Below are 23739 nucleotides of genomic sequence, written 5' to 3' on the forward strand. Positions count from 1 at the left end.
GATTTCGAGACCTCAAGTTTAGAATTTGAGGTCTCGAAATCAAGCATCAGAAAGCACACAACTTCGTGTGACAAGGGTGTTTTTTCTTTCATTATTTACTCGCAAACTCGACGACTGATTGAGCTCAAATTTTCACAGGTTTGTTATTCTATGCATATGTTGAGATACACCAAGTGAGAAGACTGGTCTTTGACAATTACCAATAGTGTCTAGTGTCTTTAACTTTAATTGCTTCTCTCCACCCACGGGTAACTGGGTACCTGTGAGGGCAGAGATGGGTCTTGTGATTGGTTTAGCTTAGTGTGCTACATATTTGGCAGCACAGGCTGTATACTCCCCAGGAAGCAGAGAAGGTTTAAGGAATGAAAAGGCCCAGTGATCAGGGGTAATAATGTTGGAAGCGCTTTGAGACATGGTATAAAGTGCTATATAAAAAACGATTATTATTATTGTTATTGTTATTTGAGATGTTTTGTCGTGTCATGGCCAAGCAGTATAGCACGTGGAACTAAAGTTCTGGGCCCAATTTTAGCAGAAAAAGTAGCTTAGCACAACAAAAATATGCTTACCAGAATAAGGTTACCAGACAAACTATCATTCCACGTGTAGATTCTATGACTGGTATCCTGCTCATTTCTGCTTAGCAGACAATTGTTGGGGATAATTATTGGGCCCAATTCCATAAAACTGCTTTTAGCACAGAGCATTGCTTAACAAATTTCTGTTTAGATGATATTTTTGTGAAATTGTTTTACTCATTTCTCGAAAAACTACAGCAAACTACAAACTACTTGTTGTTTCTCAAAAACTACAGCACCTCAGCGAGTCCTTTTTTAAGGGAAGCTGTCTAACATCATTATCTTAAGCTGTGTAAGTTCAAAGTTAATCTGTGGATGTTTGTGTTTTTGTGTCGTTACAAAAAGTACCCAAACTCTTTATTCTGATTTGTAAACTTAGCCCCTTCATGAAGAGGTACAGAAAAACCTGAAGGAGATTGACGAACAGCAAGCAGCTCTGGCCGTCAAAATTGCCAACCTCGAAGAGGAGCAAGAGGCAGCTTGTGATAACTCCCTCAACGCACTTGATACCAGTCGCAACATTAGCACCATCAGTGACATTGCTCCGTTGCAGGTAAGGGATGATGTCCAGTGATGCAGTCACGGTGGGCGGGCCTGCCCAGGACTCACAATTTTTGCTCAGTACTCTGAGCAAAATACGTTGTGTCACCCAGCACAGATTTCCCCCTAGAATAAATCAAAATATTGTCCACTGTGCATTGATCTGAGACACAGCTAATGGTCAGGAGTATGAAATGTCACAGAGAAATAACACCGTCTGAAGGCCATTCAACTTTATTGCATGGCCCCCATACACCATAACACAAACAGTTTGGAAACCTTGCATCATGCTTGAAGCTTGCTCTTCAGTATTAAATGGCTCGATAATTAAACATGAATAATTTTGTTGATCCACTCGCACTTGGTGGACTTCGATCAACTTTGATTTATTGCCCACCACTAAAATTGGTCTAGCTACAACCCTGATGATGACTTTTAGACTTTTGTGGAGGTAAGGGTGGGGGGTTGGCGGCAAGCAGTCCTTTCCCACAAGGTCACTGAGCAAGAAGCAACCTCGGGTTTTTACCAAGATTCTTGACTATGATCATTTAACACCCGTTTCAAACACGCACCACAGAGTAGCCCTGAACCAGCCGTCGATTTCACGAAACGCTAGGATTGATCCTATCTCGAGTTAGGACGAGTAACTCGTCCTAACTTAGGATCTATCTTAAGGTCTGCATGCTACAGTGCAGGGTTGGGACTCGTCCTAAGACCTAAGATTAGTCTTAAGCTAGGAAGAGTTTGGTGAAACCGACGGCAGATAGATTAAGAGCGACTCTAGGTCGACCCAAATAAATTTTAGTTTCAGACAGGCGAACTTAACATAACATTTACATAGTTTGGCTCAAGACAAGATCGGCGTCTGAAACAAAGGCGCTGCAGTCTGTTTCAGAGGTCGAATTTCTCAATCAGAATTTGGTTGGGCACGACTCTGGAGCAGTGGACACTATTGGTAATTACTCAAAATAATTATTTGCATAAAACCTTTCTTGGTGAAGAGTAATGGGGAGAGGTTGATGGTATAAATCATTGTTAGAAACGGCTCCCTCTGAAGTGCCACAGTTTTTGAGAAAGAAGTAATTTTCTACGAATTTGATTTCGAGACCTCAGGTTTAGAACTTGAGGTCTCGAAATCAACCATCTAAGTGCACACAACTTCGTGTGACAATGGTGTTTTTTCTTTCATTATTATCTCGCCAGTTCAAAGACCGATTGAGCTCAAATTTTTCACAGGTTTTTTTTTTGAAGGCTAGTCTTTGACAATTACCAATAGTGTCCACTGCCTTTAAGAGAGGTTTGCGGTAATACCATCTCTTTTGAGTAATGTTGGTTCTAAAAAGAACACGTGGTTAACAATGCCTGTCAGAACCAACACTACGCAAAAGATAATATTCACATGGTGTTACCGCAAACCTCTCTTAGTTATACTTCCACCGTGCAAAGTTTCAACTCCTATTGACTGTGATCAAATCGCACCCCATGACATGAAGTCTTTTTCTCTATTTCCCAAGCCTTCTGGGAACGATCCAAGCCCTCGTCGTCTGGCAGCCGAACTCCGTTCCATGAATGTATCCCACGGCCGCCTGATGGAGGAGAACACCCAGCTGAGGGGCCTGGCCTCCACCCACAGTCGCATCCTGGAACAGAACCAGATGCTCATCGAGAAACAGAATCTACTGATGGAATCCAACAACGCCTTGATGAAACAAGTCCTGGATCTTAACGTGAGTTTTTATTTTATTTTTTTTTACCTTCATTGCACAAATACATACAAAATGACATCGGTGCAAAAGGGAAACCCCAAACAGGCACACAGGCCCACTAAATGGGGACCCTTGTTCACACATCAAAACCGAAAGACAAGGGACAAGCACAACTACAGGCAAACAAGCAAAGAAAAAAAATAGAAACAAGCTGATTGAGAAACAGAATCTCCTGAGTTGGTACCGAATCTTATGGTATGGACACTAGACCTTTATCATGCTGCCTCCGTCTTGGTCATGTTCCTCGTATCGAATAACATAAAGAATGCTAATAATCGTTTTGCAAATAGGAACCAGACTATTTTGTTCCTCCAGACTCGGTTTGGCAACATTGATATTCATGGGAGAAATTCAAGATGGCTGCACAATGATAAAGTAAGCTTGGGCGATATCGCGATATTATCGAATATCGCGATATTAACTTGGAAATGATTTCGATATCGAAAGGATTTGGTTTTAATCGCGATATATCGCAATATCGTTTAAATATCGCGATGTATTTGCTAGCTGAGACATCTTGCACCCCATAGGTTTGGAGTAAAACCAGAAGAATAGGTCATTAGAACACCTCTCTTAAGCTATGACTGTCTCTTCTACAACTTTCACTCGGAGTTTGAAGACTGATGATGTCAAATTTCATTAATCGCGATTATATCGAATATCGCGATATATTGTCGGCGATATATCGTGAATAAAATAAATCGATATCGCCCAAGCTTATGATAAAGGTCTATTGGCAATTACTCAAAATAATTGGTGGCATAAAAACTTACTTGGTAACTAGTAAGGGAGAGCTGTTGTGAGAAAGGGCTCCCTCTGAAGTAATGTTGAGAGTTCCCTCTTAAAAGCACTGGACACTATTGGCAATTACTCAAAAAGATTATTTGCATAAAATCTTACTTGGTCATGAGTAGTGGAGAGCTGTTGATAGTATAAAACATTGTGAGAAACGGCTCCCTCTGAATTAACATAGTTTTTGAGGAAGAAGTAATTTCTCACTTATATCACTTATATATCTGAATTGATTTTAAGACCTCAGAATTAGGTTTTGAGGTCTAGAAATCAAGCATCTGAAAGCACACAACTTGTGCAAAAGGGCATTTTTTCTTCCGTTATTCTCTCGCAACTTCAACGACCAAATGAGCTCAAATTTTCACAGGTTTGTTATTTTATGCATGTTTGGATACACCCGGTGAGAATACTGGTCTTTGACAATTTTATTACCAAAGGAAGTTTTGAAGTTTTGCCTTTGAAGTTTTCAAATACCATATGAGCATTATAGCTCAGAACCTAAAGCCAGGCATGCAACTTCTCCTCTTGGTGACTTTCCAACTTCTCTTTCAACTTTTTGGTGAAAACACAGTTGCATGCCTGTAAAGCACAATCAGTTCCTTGTAATTCACTGATATTTAGAATGATAAGTCATTGTTAGTGAATACCTGATAACTTTGAGAGTTGATTTGTGTTCCATTGACGCTACAGTCACTTTAAAATTGCAACTAGTGATTATTATTTTTGTTTCGGTTGCATATAAATCCAGACAAAGTTCTAGGAGCTCAGTGTCGCGCAGTGACAAACAAGAATGAACTGTAACAACACAAAGTGATTAAGGACCCAAGGACATTCTCAAGGACTAGAATATTGTTTTACAAATCAAGTCTCCAAGTTATGAGTATTTACTAACAATGACACATTCTTTGATTAATTTGTTTATCTTGACTATAAATCCAGACAAAGTTCCAGGAGCTAAGCACAGCGCAGGCAAAGACACCTCCTCCACCACCACCACCACCACCTCCGCAAGACCTCCCCGGAACCATCAACTCCAACCGACCGATCATCATCTCGGCAACAGAGTGCAAGTTCGACAGCCCCAATCTCTCCGCTCAGTTGGGGGCGTCCATGCACCCGATGATGTCCCACAGCATGGCGAGCCCCATGCACGCCGGCCCCGTCCAGATGCCCACCACCATGTACCACCCGGCATACGGGTACTACACCATGCCGCCCCAACAGGGGTACGGGATGGGCGCTTACGAGAACGCCGGACTGCACCCCAGCTTGATCACATCCACCCCGGCCATGCATCCGGGTCAGGTTCCCAACGCTCAGCATTACTTGTATGAGGACATTACCTCGCCGACTGAGAATGAGGCACTAGGGATGGCAGGGGGAAGGCTAGTGCAGGGACAAGCCTCAACCATGCCAGAGATGCAGGTAATCAAACTCTTCGTAACTTAAGATCAATCTTAGGACCTACATGTAGGATCCCAACCCTGCACTAAGTTAGGTCGAGTTACTCGTCCTAACTCGAGATAGGATCAATCCTAGCGTTTCGTGAAACCAGCTGCAGTGCCCTTTAAAGGCAGTGGACACTATTGGTAATTGCGCAAAATAATTATTAGCATGAAACCCTACTTGAGAGGTTGATGGTATAAAACAATGTGAGAAACGGCTTCGTCTGAAGTGATGTAGTTTTTGAGAAAGAAGTAATTTTTTCAAATTTGATTTTGAGACCTCAGATTTGGAATTTGAGGTCTTGAAATCAAGCATCTGAAAGCCCACAACTTCGTGTGACAAGGGTGTTTTTTTCTTTCATTATTATCTCGCAACTTCGACGACCAATTGAGCTCAAAATTTCACAGGTTTGTTATTTTGTGCATATGTTGAGATACACCAAGTGAAAAGACTGGTCTTTGACAATTACCAATAGTGTCCCGTGTCTTTTGTCCTTGGGAAAAAATCACAAATTTGTTATCAAGCCCTGAAAAGTCTTTTAGAGCCTACACTTCCGTATTTGTACATGAAGGTCAGCCCTTGTACTTGATAAAATGTGCATACTTTTTTCCCCCATGGACCAAATGTCATACCTGAATTTATGACAATCAAACAAAATTATTCAATAGTAGACTCTTGAAGTGAAGATTTGAAGGAAAAACAGAAATCAGCAGCCCCCCCCCCCATGGCTTTTCATCTAGACAAACAATCTGGTTTCCTTTTGTTTTTCAAAGGTTTTTCTCATAGCCTTCGAGAAAGACTCTGCTAAAGTCATAACGTCGGGCCATTAATTTTTTTTTTTGCGTTTTTCAAAAGCGATAAACTCTTTATCAAATCACTCCCTGGATTTGTTATATCTGTTTTATTTTTGTTTGTCCTCCAGCCCACAACTCCCCAAGCCGCTAACTCCTACCTCCATTCTGAACATGGAATCCAGCCCCTGGCCACCAGAGCCAATGGCAGCATCCAGCCCAGAGAGCCCCTGGCCAATACACTCTTCAAGAACGACGCCTCACCGGCCCAAACGAGAAAGGAGACCCAACAACCCGCCCTAACAGGTGGTCCCCAGCTGCCATTTGGCAGCCTCACCGATACAGCGGGGCAGAAGGTAGCGTCGCCAGCTTCGGGCCAGGACACCAGCAGCAACTCTCCTCTCCTGATGAACATGCTGATGCAACACAACAAAGCCGACGATCCCGGGGCAGGGGTTGGTGGCTCCATCACAGCAGGTACTCCTCCCCACTCAACGGGGGCTCCGCCATCATTGACCTCAAGCCATCATGGACTTTTCTCTGACAAGCAATCGTCTCAACTGGGAGGACCCTTCTATCAGACAACCTCTTCTCAGGATCCAGCAAGTGTATTTGGCACAGCTGCTAATGAAACCAGTGCTTCTTCTAGTGCTCCATTCTCCAAGTTTACTCTCAACCCCAGTCAGTCATCATCTCAAGGATTGTTCAAGGCTACGACGTCGCCGGTCACCCCAGATGTCACAGCAAGCTCTTCGTCGGCGGACGCTCCATTCAGTGGATTCAGCTTTGGTCAGAACAAAGCCACAGAGTCTAAACCCTTCGCAAGCTTTGGGAATATTCCTCAGCAGGTTTCTGACAGCAAAGGCAAGTAATGTATTGATATTGAGTGTCCCTGAGCAAAACCCTTAACTATAATTGCTTCTATCCACCACCGGGGCAAATGGGTACCTGTGAGGGCAGACCACTGGGGTAAATGGGTACCTGTGAGGGCAGACCACTGGGGTAAATGGGTACCTGTGAGGGCAGACCACTGGGGTAAATGGGTACCTGTGAGGGCAGACCACTGGGGTAAATGGGTACCTGTGAGGGCAGACCACTGGGGTAAATGGGTACCTGTGAGGGCAGACCACTGGGGTAAATGGGTACCTGTGAGGGCAGACCACTGGGGTAAATGGGTACCTGTGAGGGCAGACCAATGGGGTAAATGGGTACCTGTGAGGGCAGACCAATGGGGTAAATGGGTACCTGTGAGGGCAGACCACTGGGGTAAATGGGTACCTGTGAGGGCAGACCACTGGGGTAAATGGGTACCTGTGAGGGCAGACCAATGGGGTAAATGGGTACCTGTGAGGGCAGACCAATGGGGTAAATGGGTACCTGTGAGGGCAGAGATGGTTCTTGTGATTGGGTTAGCTGTAGCTATAGTAGCCAGATTTGTTGCACAGGCTGTGTAATCCCCAGCGAGCTAAGATGGTTTAAGGAATGGAGGCCCAGTGACCGGGGGTAATAATGTAGGAAGTGCTTTGAGATGTCCATCGGCCGTGAAAAGTCTTATGTTATTATTGTTAAATGCGCTGTATAAGAATGTGTTATTATTAACTGTATTTGTTTTTTCTTGCGCTGCTCAGATGATGCTGTGGCACCAGTTACCCCAGAGTTCACAGCAAGCTCTTCATCCCCGGCTCCACTCAGTGAGTTCAGCTTCGGTCAGATCAAAGCCCCAGAGTCTAAACCCTTCTCAAGCTTTGGGAGTACTCCTCAGCAGGTTTCTGAGAGCAAAACAGAGGAAGGCAAGTCACATAATGATTCATGATTTCCAAAGTCAGTGTTTGCTCTTTACTTTTTCAGTTACTAGCTAATAGACTGTGTTAGACTGTATTACTATACTTAATACATATTCATGACTGATAGTCAAGCTTGGGCCATATCGATTTATTTTATTCACGATATATCGCCGACAATATATCGCGATATTCGATATTTAAATTTGACATCATCAGTCTTCAAACTCAAAGTGAAAGTTGTAGAAGAGACAGTCATAGCATAAGAGAGGTGTTCTAATGACCTATTCTTCTGGTTTTACTCCAAACCTATGGGGTGCAAGAAGTCTCAGCTAGCAAATACATCGCAATATTTAATCGATATCTGTCTCGATATATTGATATTTCGATTAAAACCAAATCCATCCGATATTGAAATCGTTTCCAAATTAATATCGCGATATTCGATAATATCGTGATATCGCCCAAGCTTAGTCAAGTTCTCACTGGTCTGTTCATCATCACGATCAAGGTGCTATTTTTGGCTATTTACCAAGTGCGCACGCAGTTATTCACGCTCATGGTAAATGCGCATGACAAGTAGACTAGTACTAGTGCTGGGCGAATAGTGAAATTTTGTTATTCGGATAGTGCTGGCCCACTATCCGAAATTAACTGGATATTCGAATAGCTTTTTCGTCGCAAGAGGGCGCTATTTTCAAAAAAAAAAAAAAAATTGTTTTTTTTTTTTTGTTTTTTTTTTGCCGCTAGAGGGCGCTGTTCGTTTGTGAATGAGATCTTATGGGCGGATTGATATTAGTTTTAGACAGTGTCACTCGGTTCATTCATAAAAATGACCGGATCTAATTTAAAGATGGCGATTTGCTTTTTGTTTTGATCGTGATTGACTCTACGTGAAGGAAAACTTTTGTAATCTTTGAACAAATTACGTGTGAAATGTCATTGTTTTAACTCTTCACGGAGGTGAGCATAGTTAAATACTTAATTTATGCTGTTTTATGCTGTCTTTTAATAGAAGTCTCATAAGAATTCAGACAAAACATTCATATCAGTTGTCGCCCGACGTCCGCGGATATTCGGATATTAAAGAATATCCGGTTACTCGGTTGTTATTACAGAATTATCCGGTTTGTAAATAGGTATTCGCGCCCTATGCGGATATCCGGTTAAGAAAAAAAAGGCATTCGCGGTTACGGATAGGAAAACCTATTCGCCATTAACCGGATATTCGAATAATTCGCCCAGGCCTAACTAGTACCCTGGTAGCCCTGTCGATAGTCTACTTGTCATGCGCTTTACGATCGTGGTACTGTTATACACGCGCACGAACATCGCTCTAGCGACATCCATCGCATGAACAAACTTATCATGGTGCATTTTATTTTACAGTTGTAATTTCCCCTTGCTCCACATAACATTGTTCCGGTATTGGAATTTGTATTAAAGGAACACGTTGCCTTGGATCGGACGAGTTGGTCTATAAAAAGCGTTTGTAACATTTTTTTAATAAAATGCATATGGTTGGAAAGATGTTTTAAAAGTAGAATACAATGATCCACACAAGTTTGCCTCGAAATTGCGTGGTTTTCCTTTTACTGTGCGAACTAACACGGTCGGCCATTTATGGGGGTCAAAAATTTGACTCCCATAAAATATGCATTTTATAAAAAACAGTTACAAACGCTTTTCAAAGACCAACTCGACCGATCCAAGGCAACGTGTTCCTTTAAGTATAGTAAAACAAATATAACGTGGTTTATTTCGGGTGAATAACCGATATGAGTTCCCCTCGATATTGGAAGTTTAACAAAACTAGTTTGTCAACTGCCAATACCTCGGGAGGCTGATATCGACTATTCTTCCTGAAACTATTTTATACTTGTATAATATCTTACTGTTTCAAAAGTCAACCAGCTTTTTCACAGGTTTGTATCTTAAGACTTTCTTTTATATAGTTGGAATAAACAAATTATTTTGGTCCTGAACTGTATTTGTGTTTGGTTTCTCTTTTTCTCAGATGATGATGTGATCTTCATCTCCGAGAAGCTTCCTACCGCTGATCAGCGAGTCAGAGCAGAGCGACTTCTCTTGCCTCCGACCTTCTACCTGTATGAAGATGATCCGCCCTGTCCCGGCTGCAGAGGATGTGAGGAGGAAGATCTGGCTGAGCGAGGAATCAAACGTGAGTCAAACTAGTAGGATTTTAAATTTTGCATCATTTCATCCCCAGACGTGACACTTGACACTTGGCCATTGCTTCGTCCTTCAGATGGGGCTTAAAACTGTTGGTCCCATGTGTTGTGTAATGCATGTAAAAGAACCCAGTTCACTTATCGAAAAGAGAAGGGGTCCGCCCCGGTGTTCCTGGCTCTGGCTGCTGTATGCACCGTAGCACCTTGTAAACCCTTATAAGGTGCTTAATAATTGGGTCTCAGAATCCATCACTGCAATAACTTATCTTACTGAAAGTTTGTATATATTCATCGTCTTGAGTACCTTGTTTTTTTTTATTATTATCATTATCAGTCCGCGGTAGTTTTGACCGCGTGAGGGCGCTCTCAATCACCTCCAGGGGTATTTTCCGTCATACCAAAATTAGTAATTAAAGACTGGAACACATTACCACCACAGACTTCATAACCATCACGGACAATAAAGGAGCCCTTATAATCCACCTCTAAAGCAACTTAAAACTACGACACAACAAAAGAGACAGAACGTTGAATAAATATGTTTGTTTATTTGTTTGTCCATTTTAGGATCTATTGAAATTTTACTTTAAACAAAATTTGTATGTCATTTTCCTTGACAGTGCCCAAACTTCCACATTCGATTGATTCCACTTCATAGATTTCCTCATGGTTTTTCAAAAAAAATAATTTTATGTTGATTTTTCCTTACAGTGTCCAAACTTCCAAATAAAAAATCAACGCCGGCCGCTTCTGCGGCAGTTACACCTGCAGCAGTGTTTGGCGGTGGTGCATCAAGTACACCTGCAGCAGTGTTTGGTGGTGTTTCATCGAGTACACCTGCAGCAGTGTTTGGTGGTGTTGCATCGAGTACACCTGCAGGAGTATTTGGCGGTGCTGCATCGAGTACACCTGCAGCAGTATTTGGCGGTGCTGCATCGAGTACACCCGCAGCAGTGTTTGGCGATGCTGCATCGAGTACACCTGCAGCAGTATTTGGCGTTGCTGCATCGAGTACACCTGCAGCAATGTTTGGCGATGCTGCATCGAGTACACCTGCAGCAGTGTTTGGCGGTGCTGCATCGAGTACACCTGCACCAATGTTTGGAAGTGCCGCATCGGGTCAGAAGACATTTGGCTCAATCGCTGTTGACACGCCAAGCACCTTTGGAGCTAAAGGTATAATCCACACTGTGCACATCTTTTCCTTTCAAAGCGTCAAATTCATGTTCTGTTGTTAAAGCTATGGACACTATTGGTAATTGTCAAAGACCAGTCTTCTCACTTGCTCAGCTCAATCCGTCATCGAAGTTGCGAGATAATAATAAAAGAAAAAATACCCTTGTCATACGAAGTTGTGTGCTTTCTGATGCTTGATTTCGAGACCTCAAGTTCTAAATCTGAGGTCTCGAAATCAAATTCGTGGAAAATTACTTCTTTCTCGAAAACTATGGCACTTCAGAGGGAGCCGTTTCTCACAATGTTTCATACTATCAACCTCCCCCCCATTACTCGTTACCAAGAAAGGTTTTATGTTGAAAATTAATTTGAGTTATTACCAATAGTGTCCACTGCCTTAAAGTCAGAGTGTGGGTTCGAATCCCAGTCTTTTTTCCTATGCTTCTCTTTACTCAGGAGTATAAATGGGTACCTAAGAAGTTCATATTCCTCGGACCTGTATACTCCCCAAGGAGCTGAAACAAAATTAAAAGAATGTTATTGACCAGGGCACTAGTGTCAAGTGCATGGAGACTGAGTTATTATTTATTAATATTGTTATTTCAAACTACACTGGAGAATTAAACAAAACAAGTTGTTGATTGTTTGCAGACACTAGCCAGGAAGAACCCTCTATTTTCGGAAACAAAGGCCCGGGTATGAGTTTTGCTTCCATCACCTCCGACAATCAAGGAACTTTTGCTGGGAAAGGTGAGTTATCTTTAAACATTTTTTTATTACAGGGTGAGTCAAAAAGAAGGTGACCGGGATTGGTGATGTTTTTCAAAACAAACAAAGGACACTCACAAGTTCAGTAAAGCATATAATTAACAAGCACTCTCGCCTGCTTATTAGAAGAAGAAAAACCAGTGAAAGGAAAGTGATCCTTAGAAGAGTTACTCATTTTGAAAGCTAACTGATAAATATATCTCAGAATTACTTATTCTTTATAAGCAACCTACGTCTCGTGTTCTCCGATCATCATCTACCGCCCACCTGGAACTCAACTCTGGTCCTATCCCCGCACTCGCTATGGAATACCGCTCCTTCTCAATCGCCACTCCCACTCTTTGGAACAATCTTCCCGTCCACATCCGTGCCTCCACTACACTGGACTCATTTAAAACTGCTCTAAAAACACACTTATTTAAATCCATCTAAACTGTTCAGTTTCTGCTATTTCATCCAACTTTAAATTGTCATTTTTTGTTATCGTACACTTCTTGTTGCAGCGCTTAGTATTGGTATTAAGCACTACGTGTATATAAATGCTTGTTCTTCCTATTATTAGTAGAGAAGAAAAATTAAAACCTTTTAATTGTTTGAATTTTATTTTTTTGCACTCTACCCTCAGGAGCAAAAGGATTTTCGTTTGCCCAGGCTGGTGCTCCGGTCTTTGGTGGTGGAGGTGATGATAACGCTGGGGGAGACGAGGAACATGACCCGCACTATGACGCCATTGTTCCCCTACCTGAGGTACAAAAGATAATCTTTTTCTCTCTGTGTAAAAATTTCTGTAAGCCGCTTTGAAGACATTGATTTTGGGATTAAGGCCATAAAATAATATGATTGGTATCTTGCTTGCTAGTTCGCCTTTTTTTAAGGGCAAGGACACCAAGGCATTTTCTTTTTGGTAAAGGGCACCCTGTGAGGAAATAAATTTTGTAAATTTCTACTGAAGCATTTCAAGGGCACCAAGGCAATGACCGGGGGGGGGGGGGGGGCATGGAGGAAGTATCAGGCCTGCATGTATTTTGTTTTTATGATCATGTTTGCTCAACATGAGCTGTGAGCGGTTTAAAAAAAATCATTAAGGCCGAGTCACCCTGCAGCGATAACGAGAACGATAACGAGAACGACGCAAAGAGAACGCATTGTATCGGTTGATTTGCTCCATGCAGAATACGCACACGCTCATTCAACCAATAGAATGCGTTGTTATCGTTAGTTTCGTTATCGTTGCAGTGGGACCGGGCCTTTACAATAAAAGTGGCTTCTTATGTAGCCCTCTGTCTGGTTATAGAGACGCTCCCACATTTATTTTTCTGCAGGGTATGTGAGACTACTTTTGAACTATGAGACCTACTTCTTTTACATAGCACCATGTAATGGTTTACAAGGTGCTGTGGAGCAATATGCTGCCAATCGCGCCAAGAACACTGGGGCAAACCACTTCTCTTGTTGATAAGTGCACTGGGTTCTTTTTACATGCATTACACAATACACAGGACCAACGGCTTTACGTCCCATCCGTGATGAAGCATCACGGTTAAGTGTCTTGCTTAAGGACACAAGTGTCACGACCGGGACTCGAACCCACACTCTGCTGATCAGAAACACCAGAGTGTGAATTCTATGCTCTTAACTGCTCGGCCACAACACTCCCACCTATGTGATAATGTTTGCCCTGTATGGGCCATGAGCCTTTTTTTGCGATTTTGTGCGCATTATAAATGTTCTGTATTGTTATTTTCAGTTGGTTGATACAAAGACCGGTGAGGAAGATGAAGAGATTATGTACAAGCAGCGAGCCCGTTTGTACCGCTACGCTAAAGAGATGAATGTCTGGAAGGAACGAGGTATAGGAGAGGTTAAACTGATGCGACATAAAGACAGTGGAGGACTAAGACTGCTGATGAGACGGGAACAGGTCAGATCGGGTTCTCCGTTGGAGTTTACTTATAGTTAACCCTCCTACTCTTGTTATTGTCTTTGAGGCTTTTTGAATTTGTCAAAGGGAAGTAGTTCTCCTAGATCTCCTTCTCTGTGTGTTATGCCTCTGTTTTTATAGAGTGATATTTAAAAATAGACCCAGCTCTCTGTTGGGCTTTCTTTTTTTATTAACCCTCCTACTCTTGTTATCATTATCTTTGAGGTTTTTTGAATTTGTCAGAAGCAAAGAAGTTTCTAGATATCCTTTTCCATGCTTGATTATTGAGCAACTGAAGGTTTGGGTCTTTATTTTTCCTCATATAAAAACTAAAATACTTTCTGTATTTATAGAGTACATGTATTCATAAATACAACAGACAATTTTGCAATTCCGATTGGTGGAGAGCATGTCACTTGGTGGTCATGTGTAAACGGCTAATAAAGACATAGCTGGTGCTTTTGAAGGCCGGCTGGCTACGCGTGTTGTGGGCACAAGCTCATGTACGCCAGTTTACTTCTGCAGAACGCAATTTATAGCTATTATTACCAACATGTACTCTATTTGTACACACACGTACACACCACCAAACAGCCACAAACAAATTTTTTACAAAAGTTTTTACAAAATGTACAAACTTCAAAAATTTCAGATGTCTCAGACGGTGTATATAGTTGTAAGATTTTTTACGGCCACAACCCTGTTGGTTTTAAACAGCCGTTTAAGAACTCGTCACAACTCTTTTATTCCCTTAATATTTTCTACCCGTGTAGGTTCTGAAGCTGTGCGCCAATCATCGCATCACAGACGACATCAAGCTTGAATCCCTGAAGTCCTCTGATCGTACCTGGGTGTGGCACGCCCTGGATTACTCCGAGGATGAACCATGCCATGAGCAGTTTGCCATCAAGTTCAAGACTCCCGAGCTGGCTGCTGAGTTCAGACGAAGGTTTGAAGAGCTCCAGGCCGAGAGGAAGAGAGAGGTACTAATAATATTAATAATAAGAGGGGTGTGATTTCTCTGTTTATAAACGGAATTTCGTTTTTCTTTTAAAGATAACATTTTAAAGCCATTGGACACTTTTGGTTAACAGTATTGGCCAAAGGCCCAAACTTTGTGTATCACAACTTATATATAAGAGAACAAACCTGTGAAAATTTAGGCTCAATCGGTCATCAGAGTCTGGAGAAAATAACAGGAAAAACCCATCCTTGTTTCCGCACGTTTCGCCGTGTCAAGACATGTGTTTAAAATAAATCGGTAATTCTCGATGTTGAGAATTGATAATTGATTTAATGTTTTCTCAAAAAGTAAAGCATTTCATGGAACAATATTTCAAGAGAAGTCTTTCACCATTACCTTCTGTAAACCCTGTAAGTTATTTGTAAATCTGTGAACTTTTATTTTTTTTTCTGTTCCGAAAGTGTATGATGGCTTTAAATGAAATGGAGATATAACCATATCATAACGCTCCAGGTTGCAGAGTAGGGGGTTAAAAACCAAAGATAAATGTTAATATTGGGCTTCAAAATCTCAAGACGCAAATGTTGGCAGCTCTGAGATTGGAGTGAGTCGATGAAGCGCCTTAAAAGTGAGAAGGATGATTTTGAACTGAAACTCTGAATTGTACGATTAGCCAGTTCAGTTGATGAAGTATTGGTGTGATGTGGTCGTCTTCCAGGTGGAGGCAGAGAAGGCAGACGAGGCGGTGGTACCGGAAGGGCCGAGGGGAGATCAGCCGGAGGAGAAAGACGATGACGAAGACAAGAAAGACGGGAAAGATGACACCGCTGCCGAAGCTACAGAAACAGAGGTAAGTATACGAGCCCAATTTTCCAAAGTTGGTAACAGGGGTGTGATTTCTCTGTTTTTAGCCGTTTGTTTGTTTAGTTTTTGGTTTTTTTGGGTCACCCCAGACCTGCCAACTGTCCCAATTTTCCCGGGAAAGTCCCGATATCTGGGTTTTTGAAGACCCTAAAAATAGTTCAGGTTTTTTTTCAACAGTCTATCACATCCCTGCTGTAAGCACAACAACTTGCTAAGCACAGAAAAAAGTATTGCTTAACAGAAACAGGTTACCAGCCTGAATTATACATCAAGTTTACATTGGTGTGACCCCACTTAATTTTTGGCTGAGCAGCGACAATTTGTTAACAAGTATTTTCTGCTTGAGGCTTTATGCAGGCATGATAGCCTTCCTACTTAAATGCAGTGGATGCAATTATTAGCATAAAACCTTACTTGGTAACGATTAATGGGGAGGGGTTGTTAGTATAAAATGGTGTGAGAATTGGCTCCCTGTGAAATGACGTAGTTTTTGAGAAAGAAGTAATTTTCCACTAATTTGATTTCAAGACCTCGAATTTAGAATTTGAGGTCTCGAAATCAAGCACCTGAAAGCACACAACTTCGTGTGACAAGGGTGGTTTCATTATTATCTCGCAACTTCGTTGACCAATTGAGCTAAAAGTTTCACAGGTTTGCTATTTTATGCATATGTTGAGATACACCAAGTGGGGAGACTGGTCTTTGACAATTACCAATAGTGTCCAGTGTTTTAAGTCTGTTTTCTGATTTTTTTTTTCCTATGGAAAAACTGTGATTAAATAGCCTGAAATGTCAATTAAAGCCTGCATCATTTGTACATGTAGATCAGCCCCTGTACTAGATTAAAATGTTTCTACCTTTTCTCCAAGAACCAAATACCATGCCTGATTATGTATTTGGGCCCCAGTCAGGGTTTTCACAAAGTGGAAAATCTGTTAATTCTTTGGGTATTTTTCTATTCTCTTTCTAGCCAACAACAGAAGAGCTGATTGCCAAGTATCAACCCAAGCCAGGCTCATGGCAATGCGATGGTTGCTGGTTGAACAATGAGGAGACGGCCTTGACCTGCATCTCATGCACAGCACCGAAACCCGGTGCAGCGGCTCCCTCAGCTACTCAGCAGTTGAGCACCTTGTCAAAACTCGCCGGAGAGTCACGACAAAATGAGTCGTCCGTGACCTCAAGCTCGGGGAGTGAGTTTAAATTTGGCTCCGGTGGGGGTTTCTCGTTCGGTGGCTTGCAGACTTCAGATGGTGCGAGTAAACCCACTGGATTTGGGCCACCGAGCACCTTCTCAACAACACCCTCAGGTACTGGACTGTTTGGAGGAGGACCCGTTCAGTTTGGAACGTCCTCTTCCTCTGATACCGTATTGATGGCTCCTAAAGATAAACAAGTCGCGACCCCTACCAGTAAATTCACCTTCGGAAGTGGATTCCAGAAATATGATCTTGGTGCGGCGGGCGATCAACCAAATCAACCAGTTGTGGCATCAACGTCACCCAGTGCTGGCTTTACATTCGGAGCAACGAAGCTAACACCCCCTAAGAGTGAACCTGTTGCAGCTGCCCCTTCCACAGCTGCCCCTTCCTCAGCTGCCCCTTCCACAGCTGCCCCTTCCACAGCTGCCCCTTCCTCAGATGCCCCTTCCACAGCTACCCTTTCAACAGCAGCTCCCTCTACGAGCCAGCCCCAATCGCTGACTCCAGTTAAACCAAAAGACAAACAAAAAGAGGTCCCTCCGACCAAGGAGGGAACAGGCTTTGTGTTTGGAGCAGCAAGTGGCCTTTTTGCTCAAACTCCCAAGAGCAGTGCAGCACCAGCCTCTTCAAAGCCCGCTGAAGAAAAATCCACGGGCTTCAATTTTGCCGCCATGGCTAAAACAAAGGGATCTCTGTTCTCCTTCCGCATGGACGTCAGTAAAACTCCTCCAGAAGCTCCTGAGAAATCACCGGTGAAACTAAAATCTCCTGGAGTAGTAGTGAAGTCACCCCAGCAGCAGCCACCGTCACCAGGACTGAATAAAAGTGGAGACGACTATTACAATGATGATGACGGGGACCACATCCACTTTGATCCCATTGTTGAGTTGCCGGAATGCATCGAGGCGAGAACCGGCGAAGAAGGCGAGGAGGTGAGATTCAGTCATCGAGCCAAGCTGTTCCGCTACAACAAGGAGTCCGCCCAATGGAAAGAGCGTGGTCTCGGGGACATCAAAGTACTGTACAACCCAGACACCAAGAAGTATCGCATCGTCATGCGCAGAGAGCAAGTCTTGAAGGTCTGTGCCAATCACTTTGTCACTCCGGAACTGAAGTTGCAACCGATGGCCGGATCGACGAAGTCGTGGGTCTGGATGGCGATGGATGCGTCCGAGGATGAAGTCCAGATGGAACAGTTGGCTGTGAGATTCAAAACGGAAGAGTTGGCCCAGCAGTTCAAGGAGGCGGTCGAAGCAGCCCAGGAGGACATGAAGACGGGAGGAGGAGAAGGAGGAGATCCAGTCAAGAAAGAGGCTGAGAAAGAAAACCAAGATGTCGAAGGAGATGTTAAGGAAGATGATGATGGTGAGACTGATGAGGAAGATGATGAGGGTGCTAAAGAAGATGAAGAGGGTTACGAAGATGTAGAAGACGATGATGAAGATGAATATGAAGATGATGGTGAGGAGGAGGAGGAGGAAGAAGGTGGAAACGGTGATGGAGAAGAAGAGCAAGATGCTACAGAACAAGGTGAAGATGAGCAAAATACCCTAACACAAGGTGGAGAAAAGCAGGAAGATGCCACAACACAAGGTAATGTTGAAACTTGATGAAGCTCTATTTCTTGTGTATTACCCATCACTTTTTTAAGGCCCTTTTTTATTTTTCAAAGACCAGTATTCTTGGTGAATCCCAACATATATGCATAAAATAACATATCTGTAAAATTTTGGACTCAAATACTGCCAATATTTAGTACACTTTTTTAGTAAGACAACCAAATGAAGAATCATAAATACAGGAAAACTTACGACTATGCTGGGCTGAGTGATGGCAACTTTAATGTAGAAAGACATCAGAAAAAATAGTATGTTAAAGTAACTTCGCTAAAACTTGCAGCTTATCATGAATTGAACTTGTTTCATGTAGGCCAAATCTCATATCCCTACACCAGCATCAACCAAAATCCTAAAAAAACAAAAGTATTACAAAAGTAAACCACTGAAAATCAATAAATTAATGGGGCCAGCATGAACAACTACACTCACATAATTAATTGTTATAAATCTTTTTAGTCCTACCTTAATTTTTTAAATATTTACACTTGATACTCACTCTTAAGTGTGTCAGTTTAATCCATTTGTTCGTTTGTTGTTCTAAAAATGTTTGTGTCTTTGTCTATGAAGGCCAGTTTAATTTCCCCAGTGTGGGATAATAAATTTCTTATCTTATCTTAACAGGTGACAACGAATCTCCAACTGTCAAATCCTGCGATCCAAACATCTCAAAGGCTTTCTCGGAGCTGTTGCGCAACGCCAATGCCAGCCACGCCCAGAAACAGAAGGAGATGAGTGAGGCTGAATCCTCCCCTAAGGACGAGGAGGCGGCGGGGAGTAGCAAAGATGACAGCGTTACTGAGGAGAGAGACGATATTCACTTTGATCCAATCGTTCAACTCCCTGAACAGGTCAGAAACGAGATTTTACGCAACTCTCTATAGAAGACATTGCTTGGTGTTTTAAAACTTTTTTTTCTCTCTCAAAAACTTGACGACTTATGAAGCTGAAACTTTTCCAGGTAAATCATTTTGCATAGATCTTCATTCACAGTAAGTAGGGATTCATGTCATGGCCAAAAACTTGATCTACAAAAGGTTCAAAAGACCATTTAACAATTAAATAAACTGTGACTCCTTCAAAATTATGCTGCCAGACTTGTAACCCTTGCCCCTTAAATATAACATGTAAATCAGTTAAATCTGTGATTTGTTTGTTAACAGTTGGAGAAGATTACCGGTGAAGAGGACGAGAACCAGCTGTTCTGCTCCCGTGCCAAGCTCTACCGCTACGACAAGACCTCATCCCAGTGGAAGGATAGAGGGGTCGGAGATATCAAAATTCTGCAGAATGTTAAGACGAGACGATATCGCATCCTCATGAGACGAGATCAGGTTTTCAGGGTAAATATGATTTTACTTTTGTTTTTTTTACCCATACACCGATGTGTGTTAGCACTGTTTACTCAGTACCCCCCCCCCCTTTCTGTAGGGGAAATTACAGGCATATTACTCAGGTGTGATTTGAACTTAATAATATTTGTATCATTTCCTGGGGTGTACACAATTCATAAGCACAGTTTATCACTTGCGTTCTGTCACTTCTGTGCGCCATAGTTTTTGGGTTATAACGGCTCCTTTAAAAGTCTTATTGTCCATGATGGATATGGTGTCTGTGGTGGTAATGTGTTCCAGTCTTTACAACTGTTTTGGGTTTGAATGAATATACCTCCAGAAGTGATAACAATATTTTTGAGAGCGCACTCAAGCGGTAACAAATATGGCGGATTCTATAACGCTAGACCGTGGAGATTGCCAGTTTAGCTAGGAGTTTGAATCCTTTATTTTAGCAGCGAGTGACTAATGTACCAGTTTTTGTTATCTTGAATTCGTTATCTCTAGGTATGCGCCAATCACTACATCACCAAGGATATGGCCTTGCTCCCTAACGCAGGGTCAGAGAACTCCCTGGTCTGGCGGGCCATGGATGCGTCGGACGGTGACCCTCAACCTGAGCAGCTGGCAGTCCGCTTCAAGCTGGCGGGAACAACTCAGCGTTTCAAAGTGACGTTTGAAGAATGCCAGGCTGAGCTGAGAAAAGTAGAAGACGATAACAAAGGAACTGAACAAGGTAAACTTTTACAAGAGTATACCCCACATTCATTAGTTTCTGATAAATAATGATAAAAATAACAACGATAATAATCATATTAAAGACTTATAATGCGTACATATCCACCCTGCTGGGTGTTGAAGGTGCAGTAAACTAAAGGCAAACGAAACAAAAAAGACACAACTAAATTAGTCTTTGAAAACCTGTGACGTAAGATAAGTTTTGAGAAGAGATTTGAATTTTGTGAAAATACAAAGACAAGATCTAAGATGAAGTGTAGAGAGTTCCAGATGCATGGTGCAGCTGAAGAAAAAGACCTGTGAGTGTATAGACTTGGGGTTCATTGAGGAGAAGCATGGAACTGGTTCGAAGATCTCTTGACGGAGTGAAAACTTTAAGTAGTTACTAGATTTAGGGGGGAGCCTTGCAGTTAAGTGCTCTTTTGAGAATGAGCATCAGCTTGAAGATGATTCGATGAGGTTGGGGGGCATTGAAGTTGTGTTAGAGTGGTGTGATAGAACAGGATTTCCTACACACTGTCACGATGTGTGCTGATGTGTTTTTGGAGGCGTTGAAGACGAGAAGTCTGGTTGTTAAGATGCCTGATTTGACTGTGTGGAGGAATAGAGAGTGGCATGATTGTTAAATTGACTTGAGATTGTGGTTTTGTTATGTGATTAATGTAGGTGATGAAGTATCATCGACAACTGAAGACTCATCAAAGTCACCTTCAAAAGTGCAGGATGCTGGAGATGTGGATGCAGATAAAAAGGTCAGTTTAACCAATATCTCCTTAACTTTCTGTAGAACACACAAATACTGTAAACCTGCAGCTATGGGAAATACGTTTATCTGTACTCCTGATGTCCTGAATCCCCATAATGACACTTGTGTCCTTCGTGCAAGACATTTGTGTCCTTCGTGCTTCGATACATTTGTATCGCATTCGCATTTGCAGGAAGTATTGACCGGGCTTTATAAGCCTGTGCATTAACTAAGAGAGGTTTGTGGTAAAAACACCATGTGATGATATGTCTTTTTGAGCAGTGTTGGTTCTGAAAAAAACAGTGGTTGCTGACTCAACGTTTCGATCAGTATGCTCTGATCAGCTTCAAGAGAATGGAAGCCTGTGGATGTTGTTTCTCTTGTGGGGTGGGGGGGGGGAACATGAGTAATGCTCAACACACATCTGTTATGGGTAAAACACAAATTGAATTGACCGATATTCCACATAACCGCAAATCTAATCACCAGTTTCTCCTTTATGTTTTAAAGTAATAATTTGTTTGTGTTCTCATCGTCAGCCCTCTACAGCAACATCCTCAGCCAAAGAGACGGACACAACTCCCTCCTCCTCTACAGCTGCAGGCACCACCGACCAGGGAAGCAATTGACTGCAATAAACACCATCTGGGCAAAATTTTATAAAGCCTGTACGCGCAAAAAACTTGCTAAGCACAGAAAAATTATTGCTTAAAGGGAAGGTACGCAATTGGTAATTACTCACAACAAATATTTAATTAAAAACTGACTTGGTTACGAGCATTGGAGTGCTGTTGATAGTATAAAACATTGTGAGAAGCGGCTCCCTCTGAAGAAGCATAGATTTTGAGAAAGAGGTAATTTCTCACTAAAATAATAAAAGACTTCTGGCCAGAAGTATTTCATTCCTATCTGAAAGCACACAAGTTCGTCAAACAAGGGTGTTTTTTTTCCCCATAATTTTCTCGCAACTTCAATGACCAATTGAGCTCAAATTTTCACAGGTTTGTTATTTTATGCTTATGTTGGGATCAGCTGGTTGGGATACACCAAGTGAGAAGACTGGTCTTTGACAATTACCAAACGTTTTCAGTGTCTTTAAAGGCACTGGACACTATTAGTAATAACTTTAAAAAAAAAATTAGCATAAAAACTTTATACTTGGTTACTTGGTAACGAGCAATGGAGAGCTGTTAATAGACATTACACACAGAACCAGGATTTAAAGTACCTTTCTTGAAACAATGTAAATGTTGTGATGCTTTATTATTCATCAGATATTGAATATTCTAAGAGAGTAGTACTTCATCAACCCTCCCCCAAGATGAATGGACTAATCCATAAGCCTCCTCCCATGATCCACATTTCAGTTTTGAAATATGACAACAAGCCACATTGACATTTTGATTTTTGACAAAGTTGTAATCAAGTTTGGGAAGTAAGCTTTGAACTTGGAGATGCTGTGACTTCAATCAAGAGTTACTAGACAATCATATTTTGATTCCTGACAACAAATGTTGTAATTTCCAGCTCAAAATGAGTGGAATGCCCTGACTTAAACTAGGGAAACTGAGAAAAATATTGGATGTTTTGTCAAATTATGTATACTTAAAAGTTTGAAATAGTCTGCATAAAAATATGTAAAAAGAAGAAGAAGAAGAAGAGGAATGAATTATGAATTCTGATTATTATACCCAACAAAAAGGCAGGCACCTTTGATTCAAATTTGTAAAACGTTCCAATTTTTGTTTGAAGTCACGTCCCTGTAAATTAAAAGTCTCTGACAGAAAATAAATGTCAATAGTTCCTTATGTTTGAAGAGGTTATTGTAATAGTTCTCTTCTTTGCCATTTATTTGATTGTAAAGAAGTCCATTTTCTCTAAAGATTAGGAAAATTGTATCACTGACCATAAACTTTTGTTTTCTAATAAAGGAAGTAAAAGTGTTTTGTAATTGGTCACGTTGTTTTTGTTAATGATTTATTGGTTTTTGTCCGTCTGTATGGAGCTCTGCTGGCAATGGCCGGCAGTGTGGGTTCGAGTCCCGGTCGTGACACTTGTGTCCTTGAGCAAGACATTTGCCTATATTGCTTCTCTCCACCCAGGGGTAAATGGGTACCTGTGAGGGCAGAGATGGTTCTTGTGATTGGTTTAGCCGAGTAGCGCATATATTGCCCACAGGCTGTATACTCCCCAGGGAGCTGAGATGGTTTAAGGAACGATTTATGGCCCAGTGACCAGTGGTAATAATGTCGGAAGCGCTTTGAGACACCCCTAGGGCGTGAAAAGCGCTATATAAAAACGAGTTATCATTATAATTATCTTAAAGTGGGACTGTCATGGGCTCAATTTTAGAAAGTCTGTAAGCATGAAGACTTGCTAAGCACGAAAAATATTGCTTGGCAAAATCAGGTTACCAGCCAACATTCAATTAAGTTTACTTGTTTAAGGAAGTGGACACTATAAAAACTTATTTGGTAACGAGCAATGGAGAGCTGTTGATAGTATAAAACTTTGTGAGAAATGGC

At 41.8% G+C, this 23739-nt stretch overlaps 1 protein-coding gene across 1 annotated transcript in view; it reads left to right on the forward strand.

Annotated features, from left to right (window-relative positions):
- The window catches only part of LOC139944945 (E3 SUMO-protein ligase RanBP2-like), a 38583-nt gene extending 15428 nt beyond the window's left edge, over positions 1 to 23155 (forward strand). The window contains exons 18-35 of the mRNA XM_071942140.1: positions 958 to 1131; positions 2633 to 2845; positions 4616 to 5101; positions 6045 to 6777; positions 7542 to 7703; positions 9712 to 9876; positions 10598 to 11062; positions 11714 to 11812; positions 12456 to 12577; positions 13578 to 13751; positions 14525 to 14734; positions 15434 to 15565; positions 16550 to 18374; positions 19022 to 19248; positions 19561 to 19740; positions 20239 to 20467; positions 21136 to 21221; positions 21754 to 23155. Of these exons, the coding sequence (XP_071798241.1) occupies positions 958 to 1131; positions 2633 to 2845; positions 4616 to 5101; positions 6045 to 6777; positions 7542 to 7703; positions 9712 to 9876; positions 10598 to 11062; positions 11714 to 11812; positions 12456 to 12577; positions 13578 to 13751; positions 14525 to 14734; positions 15434 to 15565; positions 16550 to 18374; positions 19022 to 19248; positions 19561 to 19740; positions 20239 to 20467; positions 21136 to 21221; positions 21754 to 21843 (5772 nt within the window). The 3' untranslated portion in view covers positions 21844 to 23155. The remainder of the gene's footprint in view (positions 1 to 957; positions 1132 to 2632; positions 2846 to 4615; positions 5102 to 6044; positions 6778 to 7541; positions 7704 to 9711; positions 9877 to 10597; positions 11063 to 11713; positions 11813 to 12455; positions 12578 to 13577; positions 13752 to 14524; positions 14735 to 15433; positions 15566 to 16549; positions 18375 to 19021; positions 19249 to 19560; positions 19741 to 20238; positions 20468 to 21135; positions 21222 to 21753) is intronic.
- Positions 23156 to 23739: the final 584 nt, after the last annotated feature.

Source organism: Asterias amurensis, chromosome 12 (assembly GCF_032118995.1).
Source record: "Asterias amurensis chromosome 12, ASM3211899v1".
NCBI lineage: Eukaryota > Metazoa > Echinodermata > Asteroidea > Forcipulatida > Asteriidae > Asterias > Asterias amurensis.